This window comes from Bos taurus, chromosome 6 (assembly GCF_002263795.3).
Source record: "Bos taurus isolate L1 Dominette 01449 registration number 42190680 breed Hereford chromosome 6, ARS-UCD2.0, whole genome shotgun sequence".
Lineage (NCBI taxonomy): Eukaryota > Metazoa > Chordata > Mammalia > Artiodactyla > Bovidae > Bos > Bos taurus.
The window spans coordinates 83,212,143-83,229,027 of record NC_037333.1 but is presented as its reverse complement, the minus strand read 5'-3'; the positions used below and the strand labels follow the sequence as shown (position 1 = coordinate 83,229,027).

Sequence of the window (16,885 nt, the reverse complement as noted above, 5' to 3'; positions counted from 1 at the left end):
AAAAACAAAACTAGAATGCATCTGTCCCTTTTGTTAGATCTTTTCTTCTCTACCTGCTTTTGTAGTAAAATGAAACTACTATTGACACCTTTAACTTTTTGTTGCTTTCCATATTCATTCTTGTTTTAAATTATTTTTCCTCTTTAAATTCTTTTCAAAGATATGTTCTTTTTCCCTTCAGGAAGGAAATATATCTTTATTGATAACTTCCTTTAAGTATTCTCTTCCATAAATTAGATTGACTAAAGTCATGAATTATTTTAAAACAGAAAAGCAGTGGTTAACCTTTTCTTACGTGGGACTTTCTTAAGTAGTGGAAGGAGTCATATATTTCATTTTTCCTTTACATACCATACTTTTCTTTTTGACTCAGGAGTTGCTTATCAAGCAATGTGCAAAGTTTGCATTTAGCTGAGAGGAAGTTGTAGATTTTGAGAATGTGTGAGAATGTGTGACTTTTAAAAAAATAGAAGAAAAAAGAAGTCCATAGGATAAATTTAAGAAGTTTCTATAATTGAGAGGTCTTTTTTGTTTGTTTGTTTTTTTAATTGGCTGTGGTTTTCTGAATATTCTTTGGTTCAGTAGATTTTTATTTTTATTCTTTATTTTAGGAAGCAAGAAAGGTAGCACCAATGTTCCTCATAAAAAGAATCAGAAAAAAGATAAGGAATGCAAAAAGAAGCATTTTTCAAGTGGATCCAAGAAGAACAAAATTGAACCTGAAGAATTAACTTCAACTGTCACAAGAAGTCGAAGAATTTCTAGACGCCCATCTAATTGGTGGGTAGTAAAATCAGAGCAAAGTAAGTATTTTATTTAAATCATACTCATTCTACAGAGGCTCTGTGTTTGATTTATATTCCTGTTTGCTTGAGAAAAATCTCATGAGGAAAAAATTAAATTGGATCATCAATAGAAATATTAAATCAATTAATTATAAAAATATTCATGAAGCTTTATCTATACAGTATTCTAGGTATAGGGATACAACTGTGGAAAAATAAAACCAAAAATGAAAAATTGCTGCTGTTATATGACTTACATTCTATAGAAGGAAGACCAGCAGTATAGATATATTGGATGAGGTGAGGAACTATTTTAAATACTGCTCATGGCATGAATTAGATGAGAGCTAAGAATTGACAGTGTGATTTTGACAACATGGAGGTTGTTATCACCTTGATAAAATTGATTTTTGTAGAATGATGGGACCAAATGTCTCTGATTGAGGTAGGTTCAAGGGAGATTGGAAGTGAGACCAAAGAGACAGTAAAAGGGATATGGCAGATGTGGGGTCAAGAGAAGGTCTCTCTCTCTTTTTTAATATGCAAGATAGTAGATCAGCTCATCTGCTCTTTAAAATGACCGTGTAGAAAGGTACTGGATCACAGTCCTTGTGTAGGCAAGGAATGTGTCTGGACTACCCCGGAATAAAAGGGTTAGCTCTAGATTGAAGCAAGGACATTATCATGTGAAAAGGTAAAGGCAGAGTACGTGGCAACACTTAGAAGTAGGTTGGTGGGGTTGATGGTGGGAGGATAAATGTTGAAGGTAAACTTTGAGTAGATTACTTTGTTTAGTTTCTTACTCTTTAAAATATGACTACCATTACTTCTACCTCATAAATGGCATATATTTAGTATTAAAATGTTAAATACTACTGTTACTGCTTTAGAGAACTCATCTTTTTGCCTCAGGTTGCTGGAAACTGTACTATGGTAAATGAATGTGTAATTACATGGATTAATACAAATCTTACAAAGCTGGGATAAGCATGCTTGAGCTCCATAATTTACCAAAAAAGACTTGAAACATGTATTAGTCCTGAGACATGCTGGGATCAAGTAGGTGGTCACAAAAGTGGAGGAATGCTTACAGATCACCTGGTCCAAACTCCTTCATCTGATGGAAGAACAAACTAAGTCTGAAGCATAGAAGAGCAGCATACGTTCCCCTTAAGGTCAGAGACCTTTGTGCTAGGATTTGAAACAACAGAACCCATATTTCTTTGCTCTTGATCAGCCTGTAGTTCACGCAAGAAACATTTATTGTGTGCCCATGGTGTTAGGCTGGGCCAGGCAAATGAGCAACCTAGAATGGGAAATTTAAGAAGACTCTTGATCTTAGGGCTGTGTGACTGACTTGGAGTAAAGTGAAGTCAAAGTTGCTCAGTTGTGTCAGACACTTTGTGACCCCATGGACTATACAGTCCATGGAATTCTCCAGGCCAGAATACTGGAGTGGGTAGCCTTTCCCTTCTCCAGGGGATCTTCCCAACCTGGGAATGAACCCAGGTGTCCTGTATTGCAGATTCTTTACCAACTGACCTATCAGGGAAGCTCAACTTGGAGTAAACACCTTCTTAAATTTTACACTCTAGTTAGAATTTTTATTTTTTTCTTTATGAGAATTTTTAAGATGTACCCTCTGATAATTATTTTGCAATATATGCTATGAAAGATTATTGTGTTTTGCACCTTAAACTTGCATGGTCAGTTATGATATATGTCAGTTATATATTGATATATAACTGATATCTGTCAGTTGTGTGTCAATAAAACTGGGAAAAATTATCTACCACCCTAGGCTACTCTTGCTTTACCACAATCCTGCCCCTGCTGTTAGACATTAGGAAATAAAGATAGGTCTTGGTCTAAATGATTGTCATTCTGCTGGAAGAGAGTGGTAAATAAACAATGAGCTGTATGTTGTTCATTCGCTCATTCGTGTCTGACTCTTTGTGACCCCCTGGACTGCAACACACCAGGCTTCCCTGTCCTTCCCTGTCTCCCAGAGTTTGCTCAGACTTCTGTCCGTTGAGTTGATGATGCCATCCAACCATTTCATCCTCTGTCCCCTTCTCCTCCTGCCCTCTTTCACAGCATCAGGGTCTTTTCCAGTGAGTTGGCTCTTCGCATGTATCAAGATGTATGATAAACATTATCAAAGGACTGAGAAGGAGCTGCTTAATTTAGCCTTGGGGTGTAGGGAAGGCTTCCTGAAGATGGGATGATTAGGAGCAAGCTAAGTGATTGGCTGTGGTGAGGAAAGAGGATGGAATGTTTGAAGCAGAAGTATGTGTAGAGATCTGGTGCTGAGAGTTTAACCTTTTAAAATTGTTTTGTCAAAATTACCTAGGGGAGTTGTTAAAACATAAATTACAGGATATTACTCTGAAAATTTTGATTTAGTAGGTCTGAGCTAAGGCCTGAGAATTTGCATTTCAAACAGATTCCCAGGTGATGCTGGACTACTATTTGAGATCAGTGCTTTGGAAGAATGAAAATAGTTCAGTACTGCTGCCTTTTTTGATTTGTCTGTTTGGAGAAGAGTGTTGAGTTATGCTTAATGAAAAAGCACTTAGATGTAGTAATAAATTAGAATTAAACATATTTGGGGATTCCCTGATGGCTCAGACAGTAAATCATCTGACCACAATGCGGGAGACCCGGGTTTGATCCCCAGGTCAGGATGATCCCCTGGAGAAGGAAATGGCAACCCACTCCAGTACTCTTGCCTAGAAAATTCCATGGATGGAGGGAGCCTGGTGGGCTACAGTCCATAGGGTCATAAAGAGTCCAACACGACTGAGCAACTTTTCACTCACTTTGACTCAAACATATTTGAACTTAATCCTTAAACTATGGGTAATCACTAACAAATTTTAACCAGATTGTAGTGGTTCAACTTATGTTTTCTAAGGATGATTCTTAAAACAGTGTAAAGGATGGATTGAAGAATGGCAAGGGTAGAGAAAGGATATCAGTTTGGAGGCTGTTTTAAGGATCCAGATAAGAAATGATAAAGGTCCCTGCTAATGACAAGCAGCAGAGCTTAAAAGAAAAGAATTTGAGAACCATTCTTCCCTTGTGGCCCAGCGGTAAAGAATCTTCCTTCAATGTTGGAGACCCAGGTTCGATCCCTGGGTTGGGAAGATCCCCTGGAGAAGGAAATGGCAAGCCACTCCAGTATTCTTGCCTGGAAAATCCCATGGCTGAAAGAACCTGGTGGGCTATAGTCCATGGGGTGACAAGAATTGGACATGGCTGAGCGACTTCAATTCAAAAGAAAGTATAGTGATAGGATTTAGGATTGCTTGTGGTTGGGGGCAGGAGACTCAGATGATTTATATATCTGAGGTAGTGACACTTTTCATTAAGATAGGAAATAAAACTAGAGTGGCAGATTTGGGGGAGAGTGGTAGGTCAATATTATAGATATCAGCATGTAGATAATAATTATATCAGAATATAGATAGTAATTAAAGTTCTGTATAGATAGATCCTTCAAAAAAAGTACACAGAGAGTGAGAAGATGAAACTGGGACCTTGGGGAAATACCAGGATGTTATTATAGTGGGCAGAGCCAAAGAGGATGGTTTTGAAAATTTGTGATCGTTTTAAAAGATTTGGTCCATGTATCTGTAAATTGCAAGCAGATCAGGCCTGTCAGTTCTAAAGGAAATCAACTTCGAATATTCATTGATGCTAGGCCACCTGGTGCAAAGAGCCAACTCACTGGAAAAGACCCTGATCTTGGGAAGAGTCAGGCATGACTTAGAGACTAACAACAACAACAACAATCTATAAAGTGAAGAGCTGAATAGTTTATGAATTTAACTTGAAAACAAATGTAGATTACTATGAGATTGGGGTGCATGTATATGTTTATATGAAAAATATAAATAATACTGATATTTTTGTGAGCCAGATAATCAAACGTATGCTCACTTTACGTTATCATTTAATCCTGTAGGTTCTTTTTCTAGTAATTCTTCAGTAAGAAATGAACTGTCAGTGTATCATAACAGTAGACAAAAACCACCTGCTGAAAAAACAAAGCAGTCATCTAAGAATATTGGAAAAAAAGCTGTTCCATATAAAAAGCAGAAGAGAGCTAATGAAGGCAGCTCAGAAGCACAGAAGGTTTCATGTGCTAAAGATTCTGGTGGTTCCCAGAATGAATCATTGGGAAGCAATGAAGCAGACCTGGCTAAGAAGAAAAATCCTAATCCTTCTGGGTAATGTCTCTTATATGTACAAAGTAATTATTTTTGTTCAACACTTAATAAATGTCTCTGTTATTTAATCATTTATAGAAAGCAGTATTAGCATAAAGGAGTCTACAGTCTGACAGACCTGGTAGTAAATCCATGGTGTGCCATTAGCTGGGTGACCCCGGAGGCTAAATAGTACTCTGAATTTGTTTACTCATATTAAAATGGGGAATAATACATAGCACATGAGGTATGATGATAAATTTAATAAGGTAGGTGTTATTGTCAGCTGCTGCTGCTACTGCTGCTAAGTCACTTCAGTCGTGTCCGACTCTGTGCAACGCCAGAGACGGCAGCCCATCAGGCTCCCCCATCCCTGGGATTCTCCAGGCAAGAACACTGGAGTGGGTTGCCATTTCCTTCTCCAATGCATGAAAGTGAAACATGAAAGTGAAGTCGCTTAGTTGTGTCAGACTCTTAGCGACCCCATGGACTGCAGCCTACCAGGTTCCTCCACCCATGGGAGTTTCCAGGCAAGAGTACTGGAGTGGGGTGCCATTGTCAGCTTACAATCCCTTTTTTTAAATTGTGATAAAAACATAAAATTTATCATCTTGATCATTAAATTTTTTTAAAGATTTATTTATTTGGCTGCATTGGGTCTTAGTTGTGGCATAGGGGGTGTTTTGTCATATCTTCTTTACATCAAAGTTGTGGTGTACAGACTTTCTAGGTGTGGCGTGTGGGCTCAGTAGTTATGGTGCTTTGGCTTAGTTACTCTGCAAGATGTGGGATATTAGTGCTGCAACCAGGGATTGAACCCATGTCCCCTGCATTGCAAGTTGGATTCTTAACCACTGGACCACCAGGGAAGTCCCCATCTTGTTTTTGAGTGTATCATTTGAGTTGCTTTCTTTTTTATTTTCTTTAATTAATTAATTAATTAATTTTTGGCTGTGGTGGGTCTTAGCTCTGTGTGTGGGCTTTTTCTAGTTGTGGCAAACAGGGACAACTACTCTCTAGTTGCCGTGCACACATGTCTCATTGTGGTGGCTTCTCTTGTTGCAGAACACCTCGTCTAGGATGAGCAGGCTTCAGTAGTTGTGGCTTTCGGGTTCTACAATGCAGGCTCAGTAGCTCTGGTGCAAGGTCTTAGTTGTCCTGCATCATGTGGAATCTTGCCAGATCAGGGATTGAACCTATGTCCCTTGCTTTGGCAGACTGATTCTTAATCACTGGACCACTAGGGAAGTACAAGTTGCTTTCTTTTAAGTGAGATTAATATAATTTTTGTAATTGGGAATGCATTAATTCCTTTCCCAATAAGATGGTAATATTTAACATATTTTAGTGCTTATTATTATCAAGTGTTCACTAGATGCTTTCAATGAATTCTCATCAGTCCTGACAACCTAGTAAATACTGCTCTTAGGCATTTTTGCTTTTTGATATAGCATTTGCTTATTCATTCATTTAAAAAATACTTAATGCATATTATGTATGAGAAATTGCAGGTGCTGGGGATGTAGTGAATACATGATTAGAATACTCTAAAATACATTACTATATGACATTATGGTGCATACTATCTATAAATAGTTCACTGAGTTGTACGTTTACCCCCAATGATTTGCAGTGCTCCCTCTATCTTATGTCAGACTTCATATTTAGAGTAACTTATTCTTTGTATTGGAAGAAGGCAATGGCAACCCACTCCAGTAATCTTGCCTGGCAAATCCCATGGACAGAGGAGCCTGGTGGAGTCAGACACGGCTGAGCGACTTCACTTTCACTTTTCACTTTCATGCATTGGAGAAGGAAATGACAACCCACTCTAGTATTCTTGCCTGGAGGATCCCAGGGATGGGGGAGTCTGGTCGGCTGCTGTCTATGGGGTCGCACAGAGTTGGACACGACTGAAGCGACTTAGCAGCAACATTCTTTAAATCATGTGGTTTTTGTTAAGAATCTTGAGAGGTTGAGAGGATAGGTATTAGCTCTATTTTTACATGTAAAGAAGGTACACTTATGATAAATAAGTGTACCTAGGTATTTTATTAGCCCAGTTTTTACTTGAATGTGTAAATAAATCACTGTTCTATTAAACAAAGCAGATAAGCCTTAGTTACAGGTTGAGAGAAATACTAAGGTATAAAAATAAAGTCTTTATGTTGAGTTTCTGAATTTGATCTAGTATCCCTATCTCGGACATGGGGTTGGTCCTCCCGGCCACTGCCCCTGGCCTCAGGCGTGGGGGCGTGGGGTAGCTCCTCCCGCCCGCCGCCCCTGGCCAACCACTGGCCAGACAGCATCCAACAGAAGATGGCGCAGAAGCAAATTCGTCGCCTGTCAACTTTACCACCTGGGGGCCTGGGTGCCGAGGGAGGCAGGAGGGCCTAGAGGAGCTATCCCACGTTGAAGGTCAGGAAGGGCGGCAGTGAGGAGATACCCCTCGTCCAAAGTAAGGAGCAATGGCTGTGCTTTGCTGGAGCAGCCGTGAAGAGAGATACCCCACGCCCAAGGTAAGAGAAACCCAATTAAGATGGTAGGTGTTGCAAGAGGGCATCAGAGGGCAGACACACTGAAACCATACTCACAGAAAACTAGTCAGTCTAATCACACTAGGACCACAGCCTTGTCTAACTCAATGAAACTAAGCCATGCCCATGGGGCAACCCAAGATGGGCAGGTCATGGTGGAGAGATCTGACAGAATGTGGTCCACTGGAGAAGGGAATGGCAAACCACTTCAGTATTCTTGCCTTGAGAACCCATGAACAGTATGAAAAGGCAAAATGATAGGATACTGAAAGAGAAACTCCCCAGGTCACTAGGTACCCAATATGCTACTGGAGATCAGTGGACAAATAACTCCAGAAAGAATGAAGGGATGGAGCCAAAGCAAAAACAATACCCAGCTGTGGATGTGACTGGTGATAGAAACAAGGTTCAATGATGTAAAGAGCAATATTGCATAGGAATCTGGAATGTTAGGTCCATGAATCAAGGCAAATTGGAAGTGGTCAAACAAGAGGTGGCAAGAGAGAATGTCAACATTCTAGGAATCAGCGAACTGAAATGAACTGGAATGGGTGAATTTAACTCAGATGACCATTATATCTACTACTGTGGGCAGGAATCGCTCAGAAGAAATGAGTAGCCATCACGGTCAACAGAAGAGTCCGCAATGCAGTACTTGGATGCAATCTCAAAAACGACAGAATGATCTCTGTTCGTTTCCAAGGCAAACCATTCAATATAACAGTAATCCAAGTCTATGCCGCAACCAGTAACGCTGAAGAAGCTGAAGTTGAACGGTTCTATGAAGACCTACAAGACCTTTTAGAACTAACACCCAAAACAGATGTCCTTTTCATTATAGGGGACTGGAATGCAAAAGTAGGAAGTCAAGAAACACCTGGAGTAACAGGCAAATTTGGCCTTGGAATACGGAATGAAGCAGGGCAAAGACTAATAGAGTTTTGCCAAGAAAATGCACTGGTCATAACAAACACCCTCTTCCAACAACACAAGAGAAGACTCTATGCATGGAGATCATCAGATGGTCAGCACCGAAATCAGATTGATTATATTCTTTGCAGCCAAAGATGGAGAAGCTCTATACAGTCAGCAAAAACAAGACCAGGAGCTGACTGTGGCTCAGACCATGAACTCCTTATTGCCAAATTCAGACTTCAATTGAAGAAAGTGGGGAAAACCACTAGACCATTCAGTTATGACCTAAATCAAATCCCTTATGATGATACAGTAGAAGTGAGGAATAGATTTAAGGGCCTAGATCTGATAGATAGAGTGCCTGATGAACCATGGAATGAGGTTCGTGACATTGTACAGGAGACAGGGATCAAGACCATCCCCATGGAAAAGAAATGCAAAAAAGCAAAATGGCTGTCTGGGGAGGCCTTACCAATAGCTGTGAAAAGAAGAGAAGCGAAAAGCAAAGGAGAAAAGGAAAGATATAAGCATCTGAATGCAGAGTTCCAAAGAATAGCAAGAAGAGATAAGAAAGCCTTCTTCAGCGATCGATGCAAAGAAATAGAGGAAAACAACAGAATGGGAAAGACTAGAGATCTCTTCAAGAAAATCAGAGATACCAAAGGAACATTTCATGCAAAGATGGGCTCGATAAAGGACAGAAATGATATGGACCTAACAGAAGCAGAAATATTAAAAAGAGATGGCAAGAATACACAGAAGAACTGTACAAAAAAGATCTTCACGACCCAGATAATCACGATGGTGTAATCACTGACCTAGAGCCAGACATCCTGGAATGTGAAGTCAAGTGGGCCTAGAAAGCATCACTATGAACAAAGCTAGTGGAGGTGATAGAATTCCAGTTGAGCTATTCCAAATTCTGAAAGATGATGCTGTGCAAGTGCTGCACTCAATATGCCAGCAAATTTGGAAAACTCAGCAGTGGCTACAGGACTGCAAAGGTCAGTTTTCATTCCAATCCCAAAGAAAGGCAATGCCAAAGAATGCTCAAACTACTGCACAGTTGCACTCACCTCACACGCTAGTAAGGAAATGCTCAAAATTCTCCAAGCCAGGCTTCAGCAATATGTGAACTGTGTGATGTTCAAGCTGGTTTTAGAAAAGGCAGAGGAACCAGAGATCAAATTGCCAACATCCGCTGGATCATGGAAAAAGCAAGAGAGTTCCAGAAAAATTCTATTTCTGCTTTATTGACTTATGCCAAAGCCTTTGACTCTGTGGATCACAATAAACTGTGGACAATTCTGAAAGAGGTGGGAATACCAGACCACCTGACCTGCCTCTTGAGAAATTTGTATGCAGGTCAGGAAGCAACAGTTAAAACTGGACATGGAACAACAGACTGATTCCAAATAGGAAAAGGAGTACGTCAAGGCTGTATATTGTCACCCTGCTTATTTAACTTATATGCAGAGTACATCATGAGAAACGCTGGACTGGAAGAAACACAAACTGGAATCAAGATTGCTGGGAGAAATATCAATAACCTCTGATATGCAGATGACACCACCCTTATGACAGAAAGTGAAGAGGAACTCAAAAGCCTCTTGATGAAAGTGAAAGTGGAGAGTGAAAAAGCTGGCTTAAAGCTCAACATTCAGAAAACGAAGATCATGGCATCCGGTCCCATCACTTCATGGGAAATAGATGGGGAAACAGTGGAAACAGTGTCAGACTTTATTTTTCTGGGCTCCAATTCACTGCAGATGGTGACTGCAGCCATGAAATTAAAAGACGCTTACTCCTTGGAAGGAAAGTTATGACCAATTTAGATAGCATATTCAAAAGCAGAGACGTTACTTTGCCAAGAAAGTTTCGTCTAGTCAAGGCTATGGTTTTTCCTGTGGTCATGTATGGATGTGAGTGTTGGACTGTGAAGAAGTCTGAGTGCCAAAGAATTGATGCTTTTGAAGTGTGATGGTGGAGAAGACTCTTGAGAGTCCCTTGGACTGCAAGGAGATCCAACCAGTCCATTCTGAAGGCTATCAGCCCTGGGATTTCTTTGGAAGGAATGATGCTGAAGCTGAAACTCCAGTACTTTGGCCACCTCATGCGAAGAGTTGACTCACTGGAAAAGACTGATGCTGGGAGGGATTGGGGGCAAGAGGAGAAGGGGATGACAGAGGATGAGATGGCTGGATGGCATCACCAACTCGATGGACGTGAGTCTCAGTGAACTCCGGGAGTTGATGATGGACAGGGAGGCCTGGCGAGCTGCGATTCATGGGATCACAAAGAGTCGGACACGACTGAGTGACTTATCTGATCTGATCCCTATCTTACACATAATGGGACTATTTAGAAACATCCAAAGTTGATAGTTATTACAGTATCTGCTTAGGATACCTGTTGGGTATCTGGGTTCATAGAAAGGAAGATCTTTGAGACATTTGTATAGTCTACTTACTACGTGTAGAAGATGAAACATGTAATTGTCTTGATATTTTACTCGTCCTAATGTGACATGTCCTGTGGACAGAGAAGCCTGGTGGGCTATAATGCATGGGGTCATGATAGAGTCAGACGGGACTTAGCACCTAAACAACAATAAACATATGTCTCAGCACTTTCACTTGTACACAGATGTTTTTATCAGCATTATTCATAATAATCAAAAGGTTGTTTCCCGGATGTCCAGCAATGGATGAATGGATAATCAAAATATAACAGAATGTGCTTCAAAGAACATCATCAAGAAAGCAAGAATCCAGGAGTTGTCATTTCCTTCTCCAGGGGATCTTCCCAACCCAGGGATTAAACTCAGTCTCCTGCATTGCAGGCATATTCTTTACCACTGAGCCACTAGAGAAGCCCGAGTCATATGATAACTTTACATTAATCCTTTGAGGAACTGCAGAATCATTTTCCAAAGCATCTGCACTATTTCATATTCCTATCAGTAGTTGACTTCAGTGACTCCACATCTTTGTCAACATTTGTTGGCTTTTTGATTCTAGCCATCCTAATAGGTATGAAGTTGTATCTCATTGTGATTTTTATTTGCATTCTGTGAAGACTAAGATCCTTTGTGGATTTTTAATTGGATTGCCATTTTTTTAACTGAATTGTATTGAGAGATCTTTATTTATTCCAGATATAAGTTTCTTTTCAAATAAGTCATATTTGGTAATCTCTCATCCTTTGGGTTGTCTCATTTTCTTCATGGTGTTCTTTGAAGCATGAAAGTTGTTTTTTTCTTTTTAATTTTAATTTTTTAATTTATGGAAGTATGCTAACACATTTACAGAAAACTTAGAAAATATAGAACAAGGTTACATACAGTTCTACTATATATTATAATTTTTTTAAGTAGATAAATTAAGATTTTTAGTTGGCATTTCAATAAAAACTCAAAAATTAATAGAATGAGTATACAGAGAAGAAGGATATAGTAGACCTGAAAACCACTGTGAACCAATTTAACATAATTAAGATTTATGCAATTTTCACACAACAGCAGGATATAAATTCTATTCAAGTTCCTATAGGCTGTAAACTAGGAGATACAGGAACATATCCAGGGATGTTCAAAAATTGAACAGTGCAAAAATTTCATGGTCTGAAGAATTGAAATCATACAGTCTGTTCTTTTATTCCTGTGGAATTATGTTAGAAATCAATATCAAAAGATACTTGAAAATAACCCACATATCTTCAGGTATGATGTCACAAGTACAGTGTGACATTTAACCAAGAGAGATCTTCAACTTAGCCATTGAAAGCCTCAATGAAGTTAGACTGAAAAAAAACACAGAGGATGATTGCAGAGAAGAAAGCATTTGAATGGGAAATTAGTATAAAAATAAGAAATTCATGTTAAGGATACCTTAAACTTCCCTTGTGGGCTTCCCATGTGGCTCAGCTGGTAAAGAATCCACCTGCAATGCAGGAGACCTGGGTTTGATCCCTGGTTTGGGAAGATCCCCTGGAGAAGGGAAAGGCTACCCACTCCAGTGTTCTGGCTTGGGAAATTCCGCGGACTGTATAGTCCATGGGGTCGCAAAGAGTTGGACACAACTGAGTGACTTTCATTCATTCATACTTTATACAGAATCCCATGTATTTGGAAATTAAATGTCCACTTTTAAATGATGAGTGTATCTAAAAGGCCATAACAAGGAAAATTAGGAAATATTTGTAATAGAATAAAAAAAGAGATTTTACCAGAATTTGTTGCATGCAGCTGAAGCTACTCAGTGCAATTAAATACAGTGTGGAGCCTTGAATAAGGTATGAAAACAAATAATGGGCAGTAGCAGAAAGTTTTGGATTTGAACAAAATCTGTACTTTAGTTAATAATACTGTATCACTTGTTAATTTCCTGTTTTTTTAACAACATAGTATTTCTTTATATTCTCAGAATTAGATTAGAAGTTTCCATCCTCATTCAAAATTTTTTTCAAATCACTAAGATAATAAATTTTCTAGACTTTTAGCAGTAATACTAGATGCCAAAATACATGGAACTATATCAAAGTTTTGAGTGAATACAAATTAGAAATCTAGCATTCTGTTCATACTAAGTCAAACAAGTGGAATCAAAATGTCATAAATTTTTTTGGTTTGGCAAAAATTCATAAATTTTCTAAAATATATATATTATACATACTACACACACACACACACACACACACACACAGAAGCTTTCCTACTACCAGAAGCACAAAAGTTTTTAATTTTGATAAAGTCCCACTTATCTATTTTGTCTGGTTGCTTTTGTTGCTATTGGTATTTTGGTGTCATATCTACGAATTCTTTGTCCAATTCAAGTTCATGAAGATTTACCCCCCCCCCTTTTTTTTTTTAAAGAGTTTTGTAGTTTTAGCTCTTAAATTTAATTCTTTGATCCACTTTGAGTTAAGTTTTCTACATGCTGTAAAGAGTCCAACCCTGTTCTTTTGCATGAAACTATTCAGTTGTCCCATAACTGTTTGTTGAAAAGACATTTTTCTCCTATTGAATAGTCTTAGAACCCTTTTTGTAGATCAACTGATCATAGATGTATGGGCTTATTTCTGAGTTTTCAATTTTATTCTGTTGTCTACATATCAGTTGTTCTAGAACCACACTGTTTTGATAATCATTGGTTAGAGGTTAAGTTTTGAAATAGGGAAGTGTGAGTTTTCTTTTTAGGAATATTTTGGCTATTCTGAGTCTTGCAATTCTATATAAGTTTTAGAATCAGCATGTCAATTTCTGCAAAGATGTCAGAATTCTGATATAGATTGCTTTGAATCTTTTGGTTTAAGGAATATTGCTGTCTTAACAGTGTCTATTGATCCATGAACAGGGTTGTTTTTCCTATTAGTTAGATCTTTTTTAATTTCTCTCAACAGTGTTTTTGTAATATGTTATATTTTCTGTTGTTAATTTCATTCCTAAGTATCCCTTTTGATGCTGTTGTGAATGGAATTGCTTTTTAAATATTACTTTTGGATTGATCAGTGCAAATGTATAGAAATGATATTTTTATGTTGATCTTTATCCTTCAATCTTGTTGAACTCATGTATTAGTTCTGATAGCTTTTAAAAATAGATTTTATAGGACTTTCTAAGTAAAAGATCATGAATGTCATTTGTGAATAGTGATAGTTTTACTTTTGTTTTCCAATCTGGATGCCTTTTCTTGCATTATAGCTCTGGCTAAAGTCTTTAATACTGGGCTCAGTAAGAGTGGCATGGTAGACGACTTTGTCTTGTTCTTAATCTTAACAGGAACGCGACCAGTCTTTCACCATTCCATATGTTATTAGCTGTGGGGTTTTTGTAGATGTCCTTTTATCAGGTTGAGGAAGTTCCTTTTTATTCCTAGTTTGTTGAGTGTTTTTTATAGTGAAAAAATGTGTTTTGTCAAATGCTTTTTTTGGCATCAGTATATTGAGGTGACCATGTGATAGTTTTTTTTTTATTATTGATAAAATGTACTACATTAATTGATTTTTGGCTTAAACCCAACATGCATCTCTGGTATAAATCCTATTTGATCATGACACATAATTCTGTTTTTATGTTGCTAGTATTTTGTTGAGGGGTTTTGTTTTCTTTTGGTCTGTAGTTTTCTTGTGATTTCTTTGTGCACCTTTGGTATCTGGATAACAATGACTTCATAAAATGAGTTGGGAAGTGCTTTTCTGTTTTTTTGAAAGAGTTTGTGAAGAAGTCATGTTAAGTCTTTGAATGGTGGTAGAATTCAGTGGTGAAATCATCTGGGCAGTTTTCTTTCTACTGATTTATTCTCTAAGTCTTTTGAAATTGATTATTTTTTTTATTGAATCAGTGTTGGCAATTCTTGTGTTTCTAGGAATTTGTCCATTTCACTCTAGTTATCTAATTTGTTGGTATACAGTTGTTTATAGTATTCTCTAACAATCCTTTTGTTTTGTTTTGTTTTGACTGATGGTAGGACCTGGAGGGAGACTAGAAACTCCAAAAATAAATTATCAAAGAATACTCAGAATTTTGCATGCTCTTTAGTTATGTTGCAGTTTTATCCTCACAAATGATAAAAATAAGCTGGTAGACTGAGTCAAGAAACAAAACATGGGATTTGTAAGGGAGATACGAGAGAAGAGATTTATACAATCTAGGAATAATGTATCTTGTTTTCATGTATTTGCAGTAAGCTAAGTAGTTGGCAGCTACCAAAGAGGTGAGCCTACGTTCCTCTGAACAGTACTGTTTGTCAGGAGGCTGGGTAGAGATATCAAAGAAAACAGTTTCAGTTCTTTAAGGATTTTCAACAAAAGCTATGATTAACTACCTGATAGCTCAGTTGGTAAAGAATCCACCTGCAATGCAGGAGACCCCAGTTCTATTCCTGGCTTGGGAAGATCCGATGGAGCAAGGATAGACTACCCACTTCAGTATTCTTGGGCTTCCCTTGTGGCTCAGCTGGTGAAGAATCCGCCTGCAGTGCAGGAGACCAGGTTTTGATCCCTGGGTTGGGAGGATCCCCTGGAGAAGGAAAAGGCTTCCTACTCCAGTATTCTGGCCTGGAGAATTCCATGGACATGGGATTGCAAAGAGTTGGACACCCCTGAGCGACTTTCATTTCACTTCCCTACGTCATAAGCTGCCTTTAGGTAATTACTCCCAGTTAGTCACTTCTAATGGCACCCCACTCCAGTACTCTTGCCTGGAAAATCCCATGGATGGAGGAGCTTGGTAGGCTACAGTCCATGGGGTTGCGAAGAGTCGGACACGACTGAGCGACTTCACTTTCACTTTTCACTTTCATGCATTGGAGAAGGAAATGGCAACCCACTCCAGTGTTCTTGCCTGGAGAATCCCAGGGATGGGGAAGCCTGGTGGGTTTCCGTCTCTGGGGTTGCACAGAGTCGGACACGACTGAAGCTACTTAGCAGCAGCAGCAGCAGTAGCAGAAGTAACTTCTATCTTAGTTAGGTTAGGTCTTTATCATTTCTTTTATCAGAATTTTTTAAATTAAAGCTTTTAGTAGATTCTAAAATCAGATTTCCTTCCTGGACTATTTGTTAAGTTTTAGGACCTGAACAAGATTACTTGATATTTGTGAGTATTGTATTGTCTGCCCACCTGTGTTATGTTTATGGAAGAACTAATTTTTGAAGAAATGTGAACAATTACAGACTTTTCATTTTCATAGCGATACAGGAAGCTCAAAGAATCAAGATACTATGGCTGCACAAAATGTTCATCGAAAGTCTCAAAAGAGTGTATATACATGCACGACACCAGCAAAGTCTAACTTGGATTCTGGAGAGCCTGGGACTTCAATTTTGGAAGGAAGGTATGCATGTGTCCTAAGGATAATAGGATTTACTCACTATATTTGTTACCCATTGACTGTAAGAAATTACTCCCAAAGGTTCATTTTAATTTTGTTAGTGCCTTGCAAACATTGTTTCACAGTTTCTGTGGTAGAAATCTGAGAGTGACTTAGCTGGCTAGTTCTGGCTCAGGGATTCTTATGAGGTATAGCAATCAAGATATCTATCTAGTTTGCAGTCCTTTGCCTGTTTAGAGCATAGAGGATCTACTTATTGAGTGGCTTGCTCACAGGTTATTAGCTGGAGGCTAGAGTTTCTTTGTCATGTGGCTGTCTCCATTGGTTTATTCAATAAGGCAGCTGGCTTCCCACAAAGCAGATGATCCAAGTGAAAGTGTGGCTGTGACAGAGGTCATAGTCTTTTAATGACCTAGTCTTTGAAGTCTTGGATTTTATTCTGTTTAGAAACAAGTCACTCAGTCTATGTCATACTCAGAAGGGAGTTAGAATTGGGCTATACTTTTTGAAAGAAGCATTATCTAAGAATTTGTCGATGTATGTTTAAAGAGAGCATACTCAGCGAGTAAACCAAATTACCCTACTCATAATATCTGAAGTCATAA

The 16,885-nt window shown here is 38.5% G+C and overlaps 1 protein-coding gene across 3 annotated transcripts in view; it reads left to right on the top strand.

The window, feature by feature from the left end:
* CENPC (centromere protein C) overlaps positions 1-16,885 on the top strand; it is a 94,085-nt gene that overhangs the window by 48,473 nt on the left and 28,727 nt on the right. For all 3 annotated transcript variants that reach the window (NM_001045881.2, XM_010806157.4, XM_005208030.5), the window contains 3 exon segments: positions 612-803; positions 4,756-5,020; positions 16,140-16,283. In NM_001045881.2, the coding sequence (NP_001039346.2) occupies positions 612-803; positions 4,756-5,020; positions 16,140-16,283 (601 nt within the window).